We start from the raw sequence: 19,059 nt of genomic DNA on the forward strand, positions 1-19,059 counted from the left end.
AAAACGCGTTTAAAAGCCCACTTAGTCATAGGCATGGCCTCTTTTTTCTTCCCACCATGCAAAGTAGTATAAAACCTTGACACCTCATCATGGCAGCAGCAGAATGAGGGGAGTTAGAGAGAAATGCTTATTTTGGGTGGATGCAGCACACAGCTGATGGGGAGGAAAACACTTTTGCTGTCTCAGAGTCATTTTCTCCATTGTGAAAATGTCAGGGGGTCAGCCGCGATCAGCAGGCTGCTGTGCCCAGCCTGATCCCAGGGGAGCACACCTGGCACCTGCTGCTCGCCCGAGCTAAGGGAGATATCTCTTTCTATCTCTTTAAAAACATGTTTTTCTCAGGTGTCTCTTTGAATTTCTTAACAGAACTTTCAGCACAAAACACCGCTTTTATTATCCTTTAGTACCCACCCTTCAGCATCTTCTCAAACCACTGAGACCCTTTGCTCCTGGGAGGATTTTTTCCAAAAGGGAATATTTTCTCCCTCTCTGAAAGTGTCCATATTAATGTAAAAGTTACAGTTGGCAGATGAAACATGTAAAACATCTTGGTACAACATGAAAAGTGAAAAGGTTGCCAGGCTGGACAGGGCAGGAGGAAGCTCTGTGCTGGTCCTGGTGGGTTTTGCTGCTGTGGTTTGTGAACGTGCTCATGGTATTGCAAAGCACAGAGCCCCTCTTGTGTTCCTGCCCTTCAGCTAAATCACCCAGGGTGCTGCAATGCCAGCCGCTTTAGTGGAGCACAGAGGGCCTGGGGCTGGTCGAGCAGATCACAGCATCCACGCATGTGGAAAGGACAGAGCTGACTCTGTAGCATCAGCACATCACCCTAGCAGAGCTCTGACAGCTCTGTGAGGAGCAGCCCTGTCCCTCCCTGTGGATACAGGAAGGATTTGTGGAGCTCCCCATGTAAGTGAGCATCCTGACCTCTGCACTGGTGCCCTGTTTGCATGATGTGAGATGTTAAATCTTGCCTTAATGTGACTGCCAAACATCAGTTTTTGTGAAGTGTGCTGGGCACTTCCCCATAAATAAATGATAGAGCATTATTCAGTCCACTTAGATCAATACATCAGCTTGACAAGTTCCAGTTCTGGGAATTTTCAGACCCCCTGGAACATCTTCTCTGCAGCTGTGCTGCTTATAAACCATGGTATGTAGCCCAAACAAGCTCCAGGGAGCAGGGCATCAAGACCTGGCTATGTTAGTCCTGTTACCTTTCTCGCCCTGGTATTGCTGGGGATTGCAGCAAGGCCAGGCAGGGTAAATTTAGTGCCAAACTGTCCAAAGCCTGTATTCTTCCCCTGCAGACAGCATTGTGTCACTGCTCAGCCTCACTGGTGTGCCCTTCACACGCATAAGACCATATTTGTTCCCCAGCACTACCAGAAATGGGTCTTGGAGCTCTTGTTTCTGGCTCTTTGCAGGCTGAGGCAGATGTATCACAACCAGCGGAAAGGTTTGTGGCCCAGTGCAACAGGAGGATGATTTCAGACCCATTTCACTTTATTTAAAGCCAGCCCAGGATGCTGTGATTGCGTGCACACAACATCTCCATGCTCCAGGCTGCTGTACCCCACTCCTGGTTATTTGGATTTTCTGCAGGCTATGTGAGGTATGGGTCACCTAAGGACCTACCTCCCCATGCTGGCACTTGTAACAACGTGCTGGCTCTATGCATGGAAACACTTCATGTTTCTAGTCTCCTGCTGCTCTTAGCTCGCATTTATCACAAGAGTATCTGCTTACCTTTGATTTGAGATCCCTGCATCAGGGACCCAGGGCGGTTTTGTCTGTGAACTGCTGTGTATGCCTATGGGATTGTATAAGTAAATAAATATAATTAATAATTATCTGACTTCAGAGCAGCATTGGCAGGGAGGCGAATGTGGCCTTCATAGAATTACAAACAAAATCAGGAAAAAAGGAAGACCTTTCTGGGAGCTGGTGTGAATGGAAATAATTGTGTTCAACCTGCTTGAAAATTACTCTGCAAACATCATTTGGGTGGTTTGTAGCAGATCAGAGGCATTGGGTTTATCTCTAAATCATAATTTTGACCAAAACCATTTAAAAATAGCTTTTTCGAAAAAGCTGACTGCATTTTCTGTCAATTAAAATGCAGATAAAAATAAAACACCGCGGGGTCCTGGCCCTGCTTCAGTGTCTGACCTAGAAGGGAGCAACCCAGTGTCTGCAACACCAGGACTGAACCGAAGGGAGGAACAAATTACTGTGATTTCCTTGCAGAAAGGGTTTCATCAGGGCGTTTTTTTACATCCTCTGGCTTGCAAGCAGACCAGGAGCATCCCAAACTTCCTCATGGTTTCCCATAGGGATCAGTGCTGAAGGGGCAGGGGGCTACAGCATTGCCAGTAGATGTGGTGGTGGAGCCAGTGTGAAAGTGGCTGTGGTTGGCACTGGTGTCCCAGTGGCAACCCCGGCAGGCTGGGGAGCCCCACACTGGGGAGCCGCCGGCACTTTCTGCTTTGCTTTAACAGTCAGAAGAAGAACTTTCCTGTTTAAAGATTAAACGTTGTGTTTAAATATTAAAGAGCAAAGCTCCTCGCTCTTGATTGTGCGGCTGCTGCCGGCAGGCGGCTCGGAATTGCCAATTTTAATTAAAAAACTTGTATTTTCCAATGCAGCCCAGCGATGGCTCCTCCTTCCAGCCAGGGCTGCCTCACCTCTCCCCTTGGCTTCCCTTTACCTCTGCCCGCATCTCCCTCTGCCTGCAGCACAGCGATGGTCCCTGCCAGCCCCGAAGTGCAAGCGGCCTCGTCTGGGACTGATCAATGCCCCTGGCACTTCCTTCCAAAACCCCAGGAAAAACAATTAAAACACGATCGATCGTGCAGGCAGCTTTGAATATGCATAAGTGCACACTTGACCTTCAGTGGTCAGGCCAACTTCCACCCTGGCTGCTTAGCGAGTTTGCTCAGGTATTGCGGCTGTACCAAATGACCTTGGTTAGGAAAGGAAAACGCGATGCGGGGATGGGTCTGGTGCCGATCCTGGGGCCAGCTCCCCGCTGAGGATGCTGCTGCGGAGCTGGGGTAGGCAGGCTGGGGTTGGCATGAGCACCCAGCTGTAAGGAGCTTTCCAAAGCTGTCCCCACGGCTTTCCCAGGATCCTGCCAGCCTCCTGCTGTGCTCCCCTGGTTGGCCAGGGTCTGAGGGATGTGTCTGTGCTGGAGATGCAGCCTGCAATATGGTAGCTCAGAGCCTGCCTTGTCTCTGTGCAGGGACAGCCCTGCTCCCTCTTAGTGTCCTCCCCTGAAGCCTGTGGGGTCATGCCTTCTGCAGAGATGCCCCAATGCTGGCGACCCTGGGTCTGGACCTGCTGGTGCTGAGCGTGAGGACTTTACTGCGCTGTGCCTGGGCTTGCTTTTTGGGATGAAGCCCAGGAGAGGGAGCCATATGCGGAGCCACTGCCACCATCACCCAGGGCCACCCAGCAGGCGGGTGGCAGGGTCCCATCCTGCACTCCAACCCAGGCCCTCGCCTTCCACCTGCATCCCAGCCATGGCAATGAAGATACCAAAGCATGTTTGTTGAAGGCAAAAGAAACCTCCCCGTTGTGTACACAAAGTGTAATTTCAGTGAATTATGCACAGACTTAATTAGGAGTTTTAATTGCTAATCATCTCCCAATAGGATTAGCAATGCTGTCTATTAATTATCTGTGGAGCCCTCTGTTTTGCTAAGGCAGGAGTAACAAAGCAGCATGAATTGGTTACGTAGGCTGGTAATAAATTAACTCCCCCAAGCCCCGTAGCTCCCAGGGGGCTGCCAGCCCTGCCTGTGCTGTGCAAAGCAGCAGGTAGTAGGAGCAGAGGGACGGGCAGCAGGTCCTGGTGGCAGGCAGGGGGTGATGGGCTCTGGGGGTACCGTTCAGCTCCACTCAGCCCCATTCCTGCTGCAGAGAGCATCTCCCCCAGTGTCCGCAGCCTGTCAGCAATACCCCGCCGCGCTGTGGCCATGGTTAGCGATGATCCCCACTGCAGGAGAGAGATAGGGGCTGCTGGATTGACCTGATCTCATCTGAGGACAATGGCCCTCACGGCAGCAGAGATAGCGCCAGCGTGAGCGACGCTAAGCCCACGCACCCTTCTTACTGCTCACAATGCGGCGCTGAGCTTAATTCCTGCAGATGAAGAAGATACGTGGCTGTCAGGCTGTAATTACAGCCGTGCGTGTGACACGGGTCCTGGCTGCTTTTATGCTTGCATTGTCCGGTGGGGTTTTGTGTTGATCAGGCTCCCGGCTGCTTTGCTCCTGGTGGAAGCCCTGCAGAGATGGAGCAGGCTCCCTCTGGCCAGGCTGCGGGTTCTGTGCAGTGGGGTGAGCAGTGCTGGCTTCCAGTGGGGTTTCTCCCAGTGATGGAGAGCCCCGAGGCGGCTGTGATCTGGGACTGGAAAGGAGAGGGGAGGCTGGGAGAGCTGTGATTGCTGGAGGGAAAGATTGCTGCTGGCCATGGGCACTCCTGACTCCTGTTGCTGACCCCATCCGTGGTGAGGCAGGAATGGGGAGATGGTGCTGGCTGGAGCAACCCAGGGACATGCAGGATGAGCTCACAGCCCCTGGCTTGCCCCAGCATGTCAAAGGTGGCTTTGAGTGATGCCAATCCAGCACAGTGCCCAGCAGACCTCATGAGGGTTGTCACGTGTACAGACCACCAGAGGCCTTGCACACCCCTTCTCTGAGGTGCATCAGGTGGGACGGGGCAGGATGAGGGTGCTTTGAGCTCAGGAGAGCTGCTGCAAAGGTGATGCATGAGTCCACACTGAACACGGCAAACACAGACCCACACCAGTACCAGGAGCAGCCAAGCATGGGCAAGTACAAAACATGTCTGCATATGGGCTGTGCACCCATCTGACCCTCTGCTCTTCTCTTCCAGGCTTACAGCTTTGCCATGGGGAGTTGGCCAAAGAACGGGCTCTTAGACATGAACAAAGGACTGAACCTACAGCACATAGGGAGGCCTCACAGCGGGATAGGTGAGTGATGCCGCCCCGTGCCCATCCGTCCCCACAGCTGCTGCTCCAGGCACACAGGATGTGCCTCTGCTCCGAGAGCTTGTCCAGGCTGGGCTGCTGAGAGCCAGCCAAAGGGCTGCAGGGTCTCCAGCTGGTGGAAGGGACAAAGATGTGTCAGGGCAGGATGGGCATGCAGATGAGCTCTCCATCCCTGACACGTCCCAGTGTGCCGAACACACCTCTGGCTGCAGAACTGCTCCCCTCCTTGGCTGCTCTGGCAGTGCTTAGGATGGTGTGGATGTGGGCAGCACAAGGGTTGCGCAGTGCCTGGAGCACAGGGCAGGGGTCTCCAGGCTGGTTGGGATGCTCTCCCCATTGGACCAGTCCTCCAGCTGCTCTGGAAAGGACGCTCTGCCAGGCAGTACAGCCTTGGAGCTGGCTGGAAACACGCTGCAGAGTGAAGATGCGTGGCCCCATCTGGAGAACTGAGTCATCATCCTATTTGCTCACGTGTGATGAGTTTCATGGTCCCACAACTGAGATAACCATGCATGGTGGCAGGGCTCCATGTTTCCCCTTACCTCCTTCACAGCAGCAAAGTGACATGAGGAGGCAGACCTGGCCTGGGACACTGAAACCGTATATCTGCCTGCTGCTTAACGCTGGGGGCACAGAGCTGGGACAGCAGCAGGCTGTGGTATGGCAGGAGCTTAGATTTACTGGGCTGTAGGCAGGGCTGTAACTCAGGGCTTCATCACTCTTGCCTGTCTCATTTCTCTGCGGGGTGTTGGATCACCTCTTGGAGAGCAGCAGTCAGGTGTTCCCTCTGCCTCCCAGCCCTCCATCCACAGTGACGTGTGGCCATTAAAGTTTGCAAGGAGGTAAGATTTACTTGGAAAAGTCATTGGCTACCTGGGCCTTGAGGAGGCTGTTTAATATTGTTTCAAGACTCTAACCATTAAACTCTCCAATCAATCCAAGTTAAGGAGATGAATTATTTAAAGCTCACCAGCTTTTAATTAGCAAGCTCCTTTTGAACTATGGATCTGGTTGCATTATTGACAGAGGTAGCATTAAAATTTGTTTCCTTGCCTGGGAGCAGATTTGCCTTGCTTTTGTGCCATGTTGAGGAGATCATGGGGAGAGAGTGGGGACTGTAGGAACTGTGTGTGCATGTCCTGCTGTGGGAGCTTGGGCTTTTCCTAGGGTCTCCTGAGGGACACAAGTTTGGTTTGTGCCTCATCTTCCCTCATTTTGTTTATGGCTGGAGCTCTCTGATGCTGTCTTCTCTTGCTGTGATAAAGCATCCCCAGCACTAGAGTATCATCTGTCTGCTGTTGGTTTCTGCCTGTGTTTGTCTCAGTGCTGTTGTCTTGCACAGTCTGATGGAATTCAGAGAGATATTGTTCATGTCCCTCCCCATTCCAGTCCTTTAGGAGGATTTTGCATCTTCATTTCTGCCAAACTCCCTCTGTGAGGAACACTCCCAGCTTTCCCCGGTACAGGGTAAACCACAGGCAGATTGCCCGTGTTGAAGCAAGACCCAGCAGCCAAGCTCCCTTCTTGCAGCACTCCATCCCAGAGGCAAACCTGCCTTCTACGCACTCTTTGAAGGGGTTTAAATGGTTGCTGTGAAGGATGCCACACCAGCAGTGTGACGGTCCCCATCTCCCTGGCACTGCCAACAGCACACATGTGCCCTGTGTGTTGCAGCCTGCTGGCTGCTCCATTTGGGCTGGGTCCAGAGCAGCTCTGCCTTGGGTATCAGCGATCCTCTGCCTGCCTGTAGAAGTGGCAGCCACTGGCACCCTGTGTCTGGTGCCTTTACCGCAGGCTGAGGCCCTGGGAGTGAGCTGGGGGCATGGTTCATTGAATGGCAGCAGGGAGAATGGCTTCTCCTCCTGGCCAGGTTGGGAGCCCCAGGCACGGCTGCTGCCTGCAGTGTCAGTGCTGCTGGCTTTGGGGCTTGGAAGCCCAGTGTTCCCCCTGGGATAAGGCTCGGGGCAATGCTGGTGTCTGGAGAAATGCCTTGCCTGGCATTTCCTCAGGGCACCAGCCTCCTGGCCTCCTGGCCACTTCGTTTCCCAGCCTGCTGGCTTTTCAGGTCCTGGGCATGGATCAAGTGTTGGCTCTAGTGACACCCCAAGAGGTCCCCAGCCCAAAGGCAGAGGAGGTGCTGCTCACTGCAGAGGAGGCCTGGCTTGCTTGGGTCTGGCTTTGCTGCCTCATCCTGGAGCAAGCATCAGTCCTTCACAGCTGAGTCCTTCAGTATTGGCTACTGAAATTGGGCACAGTCGTCCCAGTTGCTGACAGTCACCCTGTGACCTGAGCAGTCCTCTCCACTCTCCCCTTTCATGCTCTAAACTGCTCTTGCTTCAGGGCTGGTAGGAGCCATCCCTTTCCCTGCCCAGGACTGCTTTCCCCTTCCCTCCCTGTCTGTAAGGAGCCTTGCCCCTCACACAGCCCTTCTGAGCAGAATAAATGACCCCTCTAGAGCCTTCATTTCTCTTTTGGGGTCAGTTGTGGGGTGCAGCAGGGTCAAGGGAAGTTGGGGAGCTGAGAAGGGGCACCCCGAGATATAACCAGGGACAGCCTCTGATTGTCATGGCCCTTGTGGGTCACTGATATCCAGAAGGCTGCCAACTGAAGAGTGTTGAGAAGGGAACAGCAAGTACATACGTTAGCCAACCACATCATTGTCGTGAATGCTGTGCCATGTAAGAGAGCATCCCTGCAGCTCCTTTCCTGGCAGCACTGGGACCTGTCTGGGGGATGCAGGCAGTCCTGTGAAGCCTCAGCTCACCCATGCGGGAATGTGCAACATGGATATTTCCCTTCAAATACGGCAGAAAAATTGCAGTGGATGGCCACTTGTTTTTGCAAACAATTTGCAAGGAATTTTGCTGTCTCACCTGACCGGTTGTGTGTTGCTTTATTTTCAAATCACTCTCAGATTCACTGGTTCAGTCGATATCTGCTCCAAATCCCTGCAGTTTGCGTATTTGTGGACCAGTCCCGCTTCATGCTTCACCTTCTCCCCCTCATCTTGTTCAAAATCCAGGGAGTGCAGGGTATTTCTGCTCTATGGATTCTCTCTGGGCTGAACGTAGCCCTGAGGGCCACTCAGGACTTTTTTCTGCAGTATCCATCCCTCCTTGAACATGGATTAAAGGAGTGTCAGCTCTAGCATGGACTGTAGGATCTTGGGGTGAGGAACTTCTTTTTGTCTGGAGTTTTCTTGGCCCTTAACACTATGAAGCTGAGTCTTGCCAAGAAGTTACTCCTCTTACAGATGTGTGTATGTTGCCATTCTTAAAACATGTGTTTGAGGCACTGCTTGCCAAAAACGAGCTGCAGCTTCTAATAGGGTTATTGGCACTCTCACACAAAGGCCAGCAGTCACTGGATCCACACAAGTCTTGCATTGGGCTCTCTCTACTGGATTCCAGAGACTGATATAAATCAGAACTAAAATCCCAGGGTTTAGTTGTGGTTGAAACCAGCCAGCACATCACCTGGATTCAGGAATTTATTTTCTTATATATTTGCCTTTTCACCTGTTTCCCTAAATAAAAGGTCAAGGTTTACTGACCAGCACCTATCAAACCGAGTGCAGCTCTTCTTACCACTGCCCAATTGTTAAACCTGGTTTTCTTGTATTCATCAAATGTCTATTTTTGCTACATTTATTTTGATCAATTATGTAGCATAATATGCCTTTAGTCTTAGTTTTTAGATATCCATTATGTTATAAAAATGGGGAATTACTATTTGTTCTTAAAGTGGTGGTGATTAAATTATTTTGGGCAAAGATTTGAATGCCATACTGAAGTACCCCATCAGTAGTTTGAACTGGTTTTATTCGTAAAATCCTGTTTCCCTTGCCATGTACTCAATACAGAAGGAAAAGTAAATTCCAGAATCCTTTCTAGGTAAGAACACCTGATGCATGAACCCGAAGCAAGAAGTGATGGGTGAGCTGAAGCAGTGTTTCTGGAGAGCACCAGTTCAAGATTTTAGCATTAGTACATCTCATCCTCTCCCACCTTAGTTTGGTGGTTTGTTTGTTTCCCTGATTATGAAAGGATAAAAGGCACACTTTCCCCCTTCCCCTCCCCCCCCCCCCCAGTCCTTGGTTGTTTTTCAGCTCTGAACAAGCCAGTTATTGAAGTGAAAATACACTGAAAAACCAAGAAGTTTCTAAATCTGCAGAAGTAGCTGCTGCTGCTGAGGAAGTTTTTCTCATTTGTCAGCTCTGCTTCCACCTCAGGTGCATTGACTGTCCTTAAAACATGATGTTACCCCTGGCTACTGATCTTTTAAATCTAATTGAACTGAATCTTTAAGGTTCAGGCTTTAGCACACACATTATTATGATTTTAGATCTAGTGCTAAATGTCTGGTTTGGGGTTGTTGTTGTTTTCTTTTTTTGGGAAACAGGGTAACCAGGCTGCTGTGTCTCTTGCTAGTGAACCCACACTACCCATCCCAGGATTGCTGGTCCCATAGCAACATCTCTCTCAACATGATGCCCTCACGGGGCTGTTTTACACCAGCTGGTGTAATCCTGCGACCCTTGAGCCTCTGCACACGGCTTCACCATCTTCCCTGTGCTCACAGGCCCCCTGGTCAGGGCTGTGCTCCCTCCAAGGGGATCTCTGCCATGCCAAATGGAAAAGCCCTGCCTGCCTGGGCTGGTCAGCAGCCCATGCAGTGAGCGACCCAGCAAGCCACCATGCCTTCCTGGCTCCATCTCTCTCTTTTCATTTACTGATTGGAAATCTCGGAAGGTTAGGGTGTGATATTGTTCCTGATCCAGAGCATTAATTAGGCCTCGGAAAGAAGAAGAGGAATCGCGTGTTTTTAACAGTGAGGTTAATGGGATGCTCGCAGAGTAGACAGTTTTAATGAGCTTCAACTCGATGTGCAGTGAGTTTACTCTTTGTGTTAAAAGGGTCACACTGCAGTAGTTTGATGTGGATTGTCTCCTGGCCCCCGGTGTCATAGGTGAGCGTCTGTCAGAGTCCAGTCAGAGCACATTTACATAGTGACACGATTCTAATTAACTACCTCGAGCTGCCACCACCACGGGGAGCCGGGCCAGCGCTGCCGGGTGCCTCCTGCCCAGCGGAGACATCCGCTCTGCCTGCTCCCATCCTGCCAGCGCCGGGCTGCTCTCCGGGCTGACATTGAAGGAGAGGGCAGCAAGGGACACGCTCACTAAATGCGGTGGCACATGGCGTGCCACCCGCTGTAATGGGGGCCTTTGGCTGTCAGCACTGGTTCTGTCTCACCAGGAGCTCAGTGGGGACTGATGAGGCTTTGCCTCACCCTGCAAGGTGCTGGGAGTGTGTAGTCCTGGCAGCTTGCTGGCTGTATTTCAGCCTCTTCTCGCTCTTCCCTGCTTTCCTTTCTGCTCTCAATTTCCTGCCTCTCCCAGGCATCTGTGGGATCCTGTCACCACCTCATCTGCAGTGGGGCAAGTGAAACAAGGGGACAGGGACAGCATTCTGTGAAACTCCCCTCCATTTTTTGGATCGCTTTGCATCCCACCCATATGGCCCTGGCTGGCAGAGTCAGTCATAGAATCATAGAATGGTTTTGGTTGGAAAAAAGCTCATCTAGTCCCAAACCCCTGCCATGGGCAGGGACACCTTCCACTAGATCAGGTTGCTCCGAGCCCCGTCCAGCCTGGCCTTGAACACTGCCAGTCCTGTCTTCCTTGTCCCTTCCAGGGAATGGGAGAAGCCTTAGAGAACCCCATGCTCCCCTAGAGCAGATATACGCTCTTCTTCTTCAGCTATTGCTTTCTCAGCAGAGGTGTCCTGCAGCTGGTGCCATGCCTGGGGCAGTGCCGTTTGCACCATGCCATCCTTCGATGCTGAAAGCAAGAGCCAAGCAGAGAGCTCACTGCTACAGAATGAGGCATGGGGCTGCTGCCCTGCACACAGCAGAAGGGGAAAGCCCAAGGCAGAAGGGGAAAGACTCTGAGTTAAATAATTAAAAGAGACTTAAGTAAAAATCAACAGAAATGTCACCAAATGAGCAGTGTCATTCTGAATTAGCGCTTGTAAAGGTCAGGCAGATCCTGAGCAGGTGGAGTGACTGTGGTGTGCTGGGTGTCACAGCCAGGCAGCATGTCCCAGCATGGGCCATGGGGATGGGGATGGGGCAGCAGGCGGGTGGCGATGGATGCCACCACCACAAGCAGCAGCCCCGCATCCCCAAGGAGGGATGGGGAGGGAGCACTGGCCGGGCTGGCCGGTTAGAGGACACGCGTCTGTCAGAGTCCAGTCAGAGCACATTAACGCGGTGACATGATTCTAATTAACTACCGTGAGAGGTGTCACAGCTGGAAAAGCAGTGAGCGGAGACAAGCTTTTAAAAAAGGAAAAAAGCAATGTGACAGTCTTTTTTTTTTTTTTCTTTCTTTCTTTCTTTTTCTTTTCTTTTCCTTTTTTTTTTACTCATGTGTGCTCTCTCCCCTCCATGTGGGAGTGGATCTAAAGATAATTAGGATGTCTGGCTGCCTGGGAACCTGAGCCGGGGCTCTTTTGCTTTCAGTCATTTAAGTTTTCGACATCTCTCTGAAGGGACTTGGTGGCGCAGTGGATTACTGCGTGCCAGAGTGACAGAACACTCTTCTAATCGTAAACCCTTTTTAGACAGAATTCTGCTCTCCCTTTTTCCCCGGGAGCAGCGGGGGGTATGTTCTGATCACTGCAGCTCTGTTCCCATACACGCTACAATGGGAAACTCAAGGTCTTTCAGCTGTTTCCTGCAGTTAACAAAGGAGGCACAGAAGAAAGAAAGGAAGGATGATTGAGTGTTTGTGTTGACTGCACTCACCCCTCCATCCTACCCTGCCAAAAGTTGGTCCTGTGCCCGACCCCGCTGCCTGCTGGGGGTTTCGATGGGCTCATCACACCTTGCTGCTCGCCTGAGGTCTTGCTGTCCCTGAGGAGAGCAGCCTTTGGAAGGGAGGGTGAGATGGGCTGTGGGGCTTTGATGGATCCCATGGATACTGGGGAAAGCAGGATTCCCTGCACCCCCAGGAGAGGCAGGAAATTGAGAGGGGGAAAGGAAAGCAGGGAAGCGCAAGAAGAGGCTGAAATAAAGTCAGGGTACCACCATGCTCCCCTCCCAGCTCCCAGGACAGGCAGATGCACTGCCAGCTCACCTGGGATGTGTGGGAAGTGGATACAAGCCTCTCTCTTCTGGGTGGAAGTAGTGATGTTTGCAGCACTGGTGTCAGACTGGATATAAGGGGGATTTCTGGATTATTATCTTAGTGACCAGCAGGTCAAGGGAGGTGATTCTGCCCCTCTGTTCTGACCTGGTGAGACCCCACCTGGAGTACTGCATCCAGCTCTGGAGTCCTCAGTACAGGAAAGACATGGAGCTGCTGGAGAGGGTCCAGAGGAGGCCATGAAAATGATCAGAGGAATGGAGCACCTCTCCTATGAGGAAAGGCTGAGAGAGTTGGGGTTGTTCAGCCTGGAGAAATGAAGACTCTAGGGAGAGCTTACTGCAGCCTTTCAGTACTTAATGGGGGCCTATAAGAAAGATGGGGAGAGACTTTTTAGCAGAGCCTGTTGCGATATGATGAGAGTGATGGTTTTAAACTAAAAGAGGAGATTCAAGCTGGATGTGAGGAAAGAATTCTTTACAATGAGGGTGGTAAAACACTGGCACCGGCCGCTCAGAGAGGTGGTGGATGCCCCATCCCTGGAGACATTCAAGGCCAGGCTAGATGTGGTCCTGAGCAACCTGATCTAGTTGAAGATGTCCCCACTCATGGCAGGGGAGTTGAACTGGATGAGCTTTGAAGGTCCCTTCCAACTCGAACTATTCTATGGTTCTATGACAAGCCCAGTTGCAGATCAAGGCAGATCTGTCTCAAGACTCAGACCTGCCTGACCCCCATCAGGACAGCACTGCTGTCATCCTGGAGCTGCCCTGTAACCCATTGCCTCTGGATTCTGGTTTTAGAACCAGCAGTGAGGACTGTCTCCCTTGGTAAAAAATGCAGATCTGCTGTCCTTCCCTCCCTCCTTCCCAAGCCAGCTGTGATCCTCAGCCCAACACCTGGCCCAATTCCTGTCCCCAGGAATGAGAAACCTCATAAATACGTTTCTCATACCACCCTAAACTGTTGTTGGCATACTGGGAGCACAAGGAGAGGCCTATGGTTTATATTATGTGTGCTCTGTCTTACCAATCAGCCAGTCCCAAACCCAGGAGCATGCAGACATGAAATGATCTGTACAGAGACCCTTGCACTGCTGCAGACTCATCATGCTCTTGGCTGTTTATTTGTCCAGTCCTTTAGCTGAACCTTTCACAGTATCCCATACACACACTGCTGGAACGACACTTGTGCTGACCCCATGTTGTGCTGGGCAGGTAAAGCATCTTTACTAGCGTGTTAGCCCTGTAACAAGCAAACACTTCCCATGCACCATGACGCATCCTCTGACACAGTGAGACACATTAGGTGAAAACCCTTGGAAGATCATTAACTTTCTAGGGAGCTTTTCCTGAAGAAAGTAGCAACGTAAAACACTGAGTGACACTTTGATTTCCCTGTGATTCTTTTGGTGCCTTGGTGTCTCTGTGTTGTGTCCCAGACGAGGCTAAATGGTAGCGTGATTTCCCTTACCTGTGAGGAGGGGAAAAGTTTCCTGTTAACGAACATAAACATCTCAATTAAGAGCAAGGATTGCCTGTGCTGCTCTGCAGTGGACTCCAGTGGAAGGTGGTTTTTAACATCCTGCTGTCCTGCAACAACAACATGTCCCCAAACCTGCCCTTTGGCACCTGCATCCCCCAATAACTTAAGGAGCACTACAAGAAATCTGGAGAGGGACTTTTTACAAGGACATGAGTGACCGGACAAGGGGGAATGGCTTTGAGCTGACAGAGGGGAGATTGAGATTAGCTATTAGGAAGAAATCCTTTAATGTGAGGGTGGTGAGGCGCTGGCACAGGTTGCCCAGAGAAGCTGTGGCTGCCCCATCCCTGGCAGTGTTCAAGGCCAGGTTGGACGGGGCTTGGAGCAACCTGGTCTAGTGGAAGGTGTCCCTGCCCATGGCAGGGGGTTGGAACTGGATGAGATTTCAGGTCCTTTCCAATGCGATTCAGTGATCCCCGGGGGATCGCAGGGATGCTGCTGTCCCTCTCAGATTAGCTCAGAGTTCAGCCATCCATGTGTTGGCCCAGCTCCAGCCTCCCTGGGCAGCATGGGGCTGGTGGCTCTGAGCACCATGCGCCCCTCTGTGAGGAGGAGAGACTCCTGCCCAAGTCTTACTGAAGATCTGCCTTTAACAAGAGTGGTGACAAAGCTATGGAGGGAAAGGCAACTCGGCGAGGGATGCCAGGTTTGAAGCTGCCCTGCTTCACCTCGTCAGAAACTATTGGAAGGTGCAGGAGGGGAAGGGATAGCAGCCAGCCAGACTCCACCACAATTTAACAAGTTCCCATTCCCCTGAGTTCCCTGGTAAGACCCCCCTCCAAGTCTGCACAGGAATTCATAAGAATAGGATAATTAGGATGTTTCAAAGCTGCGACCCTCAGAGGAGTCCTTGGATTAATCTGGTTTTTCCCCTTAAAGACATCTGTAACTACAATCTTTGTTTCCGTCCTCTTCTTCTGCCCCCTCCCCTTCTTTTCCCCCCTTGTCTGTCTCTGTATCTCCTGTCAAACCGTTGCAGACGTAAATGACAAAGAAATCAGAAAGAGAGATCAATGCAGTCCAAATTAGCACTTGGAGATAGACTGTGCTGGAGATGTCAGAGCCTGACCCCAGTTGATCTGCCAGCCTCCGCTGGTGATATTATGCAAATTGCATCCATCTGGCAGAGCCCAGTGAAGGACTAATGGGGCAGGGAGGGGGCCATGGCCAGGCGCCTTTGGGAAGGGGACGGAGCTGGGGGTCTTTTGAAGGGGGGGGCTCTGTGATCCATGGGGGAGATAAGGAACTGCATTGGCTTCATTTGCGCTCCTGGGCGGATTAAAAACCAAACTCCAGATAAGAGATAACCAAACTTCATTTTGCTTTTTATTTTATTCCTTATTGCTACCCCCACACAACCTAGTACCAAAAAGAAGGGTTGGTGGGGGCAAAAAAGATGGTTCTTGGCGCTCTTATTTCCTGCACGTCATTACCATTAATGGCAGAGTAAGGGGAGAGACAAAGTCGAGGAAAGAAAGCGGAAAAAAAAGCAGCTAGCTGCTTAAAAGACTGCTGTAATAGGAGCATGGATAATAGAAATCTCAAATTACGGTGATCGGCTTGTTAAGAAGTTTGAAAATACGGCCAGATTGTCTTTAATGAGAGAAATATGGCTGTTAGTTAGTGAAGGAGGAGGGAATGGACCTTGTTTCAAGATCTGTAGCTCGCCCATCAAAGAGGCACGGGCTGTTTCATTTCAAATTCCGGCTCCTCTGCCTGATATTAAAAATAGTTGTTAAAGGCTTTGACTAGCAAGACGGTTCTCTTTGGCTTCCTACTCTCTCTCCACCTCCCCCGAAAGACTTCGCCAAGAGAACTTCTGCTTTAAAAAGGGCCAAGCATAGAAAGAGAGAAAGTTTTGGGCCATGGGATGATGCTGCCCCTGGTACCAGGCCTTCAGACCAAGCACCACCAGTACCATGCTGTCCCCATTGGGCAGAGGGGAGTTGCCTCCATGCAGGAGCCGCTTCCTGGCAGCCCTGACCCAGGCATGGGGCAGCAGAGGCTTTGTTGGCATCCAGACCCCCATTAAGCACCGTGGTGCTGCTTTCCATCACTCTTCCTGGTGCCTGGGAGGAAGTGCTGGGGCAGAGCTAAGGATGCAGAAAAGCACTCTGACAGAAGCAGCTGCCCACCGGCTCCCACCTCATGTTAAGAGCTAACGGGTATCTGTGTGATGTTGGGCTCTGACCCATAACTCCTGCCTCACCGTGGCACTGGCAGCCCTCTCTTCATCCTTCCCTGAAATCAAAGGATCACATTAATTGGTTTAAGGATCACTGCCCCATGTCCTATTCAGCAAACCTAGAGTGTGTTAATAGCTGGTGTAACTCAGCAGAGGATCTAGGGATGGGGTCTGGATGGGGAAGGTGCCGGTGGGTGAGGAAGATGAACACCAAGGCATCAAAAATGTGTCCAGTGCTGTGTTTTCCACTGTCCTTACAAAAATCAGTGTAATTCTTCCACTCCCAAGTTACTAACATGTTGAAATCCCAGGACAAAGGGCGTTTGGAGAAGGGAAGAGCTGCACTAGCCACACTGCTGCCCCTTCCCAGCATCGCCTTGCTTGTTTGTAGATCTGCAAGTGGGATCAGAGGGGGTCTGCTCTCCTGTATCTTCCATAGCGTGAGGTTCTTCCCAAAGCCAAAGATTCTACTGCACAGACTGATCCCAGCTTATCCCACTCCAGCTCTGGCTCGCTCCCAGTCCTGCAGCAAAGTCATGGTCACTGCTGAGGGTGGGCGCACCAGTCCATGCTGATGGGACTGAGGGTCCACGTCCAGTGCTGCGGTCTGACGTGTCTGCCTGCATGCTCGGAGGTCTCTGAGGGGATGTCATGAAGCAGAGACTCAAGAGCTCCAATCTATCAGGTTTTGACCAGGTGGTGGCTATAAGATGCAGCAGGATCAGTAGTGCTGCTGTGCTGGGGGGGCTACAGAACTGTCCTCCCTCATCCCCCTTTGGCACTGAGGTCTTCAACCATGGAAAACCCTTACCCAGTGACATGACGCAACCCCCCCCAGTGATGGAGAGCACCCAGCAACCCTGGGTAAGCTTTCCTGCTGTAGTTATCCTCACTGTTAATTACACACATGCCTGCAATGTGCAGGAGGAGCGACCACCAGTCCAGAGGGGCTGTCTGTGCAGACCCTACTGCTGCCCGCACCCCAGACATGCATTACCCCTTGCTTTCCTGCCCACCCCATGGCAGCAGGGACGGTGCTGGCACTGCTGGTTGCCTGTGCTCACCAGGGCATGCATGTCTCCACTGCCACATCTAGACCCTTCCCCAGGGGCTCTGCACATGGGGTGCAGCCATGGTTGGCTGGACCCTGCAGAGGGCACAGCAGCAGCGACTTGCTGGGGAAGCCCCCTCCAGCCATTAGCTGCAGCTCCCCGGGGCTGGGGGTACTGGGGCTGAGGGTACCAGCGCCAGGTTCCCTCTCCCATCCTGCGCTTCCAACCAAGAACCAGCGATTTGGCTACATTTGGATGCTTGGAGGACTCAGGGCTTGGCCGCTGGGCCACCTCCAGCACCCACAAAGCCCTCTGCCTGGTGCTCTCCCCCTCCAGAAGTACACAGAGAACAGCCGAGAGAGGCAGAGGAGGAGAGAAAAAGAGAGACAACGGCTTTGCCTCCACGCTCCCGTCCAGAGCAGTCTCCTAATGAGAAGAATATGGCTGCTAGTTAGCAGAGGGGTGTGTCCTGTAGGCTAAAATGAGATAGTTACACTGCACTGATTGAAGGTTGAGGTTAGAGGGCAGCACAATTATGTTCAGGAGATTCAAGGGCTCTGTTTGATGCGGCAGTTCTAAGCTCCCAGCCAGTGTCAGTAGTTTAGCTCAGGGTTTCTTTATTTTATTTTTTTTTCTTGTGGGCTAAAGACAGGAAGGATAAAAACTATGGGAATGAGTTGTTACTATTATTATAAAGTGGTGTGAGGTTTTTTTCTCTAAACCGCCGGCGCACCCCCCTTTTGCTTAACTGTTTCCTGATCATTATTTTTTAAGCGGCTCAGAGGGAAGAAGAGAGCATCCCCTTCCCCTGGAGAGCAGCTCTGAATTTTCTCCTAGCCCAGGAAGGTGATGTATTTGTTCTCTCGCTGTGGATCAGGAAAGCAATTAGCAGTTCAAATTCTTTGTCTTCAAAATCACGGGTTAAAAGTTGTGAAAGAACCTTAATTGTCTGGTGCTGAGGTACTTTTTTCTGAGAGCATCTCCAGTGCTTTGGGATGTTTATGGGGGGAATCTCTTGTGTTTTGGAAGCCCTGCAGCAGCATTACCCTTTCCCAGAGCCTGCAGCAGTGTCCAGGCACCGCAGCAGCATCCCTGGCCTCTCTCCCGTCAGCTGTCTTGCTGCCTTTTAAGCATCCTCTCATCCATCCCAAGACAATCCTGGTCACTGTCACCCTTCTCCACAGCCCCATCCTTGCACCCATGTACAGCTCCAGCCACTGCCCTCAGTGCAGCAAGGTGAGGACGGCTCTGCTGCGACAGCAGCACGTGGCATCCCTGTGCTGCCTGTGCAAGGGGGCTGTTGCTTGCTCAACAGCAGCACCCAGCCTTGCTAGGCTGAACACAGGCCACCAGCCTGCCCATGCCAGCCGCCCCATCCCAAGGGATGAGCCAAGGGGTGCCTGCCCCTTTCCTCCTTGCCTGCTCTCCAGGGCCCATCTCCCCAGTCACATTTGTGTCCCAAGCCTTTTGATCTGAGTGACAGCCTGCTTTGTTTACTCTAATGGTTCTCAGTTTTCAATGTTAATTCCTCCCAGAAGAAAATGTCTTTCCAGGGTGAGTTGCCCATCCACAGGGACATGGAGGGTGCGCTGGGTTCCCTTGCCTCTGCAACATTAACCCGATGGGCAAGAGCCTGATAGGTGCAGGAGGCCATGGTGCTCATGGAGCGCTTCAGTCCCTGCCAGCACCATAGCCAGTCTGTCCTGAGGATGCCACATCAGTGAGCAGGACGGATGCATCCTTAGCATCACTGCTCATCCCGGTGCAGCCCATTTGGCACAGCGCCACGCATCACCACCGCAGCTCCCCGTCATCCCAGCTGCAATTAGGGGTTGATGGATTGTCCCGGAGCCAGGGTCTCGGTACGGCTCCCCAAAGGGGATGTGGCACACGCAGAGGCGGGCAGGGGCCCGCTGGGCTGCTTCCATCCAACAACAATTTCTAATCTTGATTGGAGAGGAGGGCGGTGGGCTGGGGGGGGAGGAATGGGAGATAAATGTTAGCTCATTTCTTAAGTAATTAGTTACCTCCTCATCCCCGTGTTGTAATTGTGAACAAGCTGTAATGTTTAATTAGTGTGTAAATGAAACCCCAATTTCATAATGGC

The 19,059-nt window shown here is 51.7% G+C and overlaps 1 protein-coding gene across 9 annotated transcripts in view; it reads left to right on the plus strand.

The window, feature by feature from the left end:
* Nucleotides 1-19,059, plus strand: part of ERI3 (ERI1 exoribonuclease family member 3) — a 130,276-nt gene that overhangs the window by 87,822 nt on the left and 23,395 nt on the right. For 5 of the 9 annotated variants that reach the window (XR_013957354.1, XM_080622736.1, XM_080622737.1 and 2 more), the window contains one exon: nucleotides 4,903-5,002. Coding sequence is in view for 8 of the 9 variants with exons in the window: in XM_080622736.1 (XP_080478862.1) it covers nucleotides 4,903-5,002 (100 nt within the window). In the remaining variant the exon portion in view is untranslated. Of the gene's footprint in view, nucleotides 1-4,902; nucleotides 5,003-8,913; nucleotides 8,956-9,110; nucleotides 9,188-10,799; nucleotides 11,745-17,726; nucleotides 18,512-19,059 lie in introns of those variants that run through there. The other 4 variants (XM_080622739.1, XM_080622733.1, XM_080622735.1 and 1 more) reach the window with 4 other exon arrangements.

This window comes from Psittacula echo (genome assembly GCF_963264785.1).
Source record: "Psittacula echo genome assembly, chromosome: 7".
Lineage (NCBI taxonomy): Eukaryota > Metazoa > Chordata > Aves > Psittaciformes > Psittacidae > Psittacula > Psittacula echo.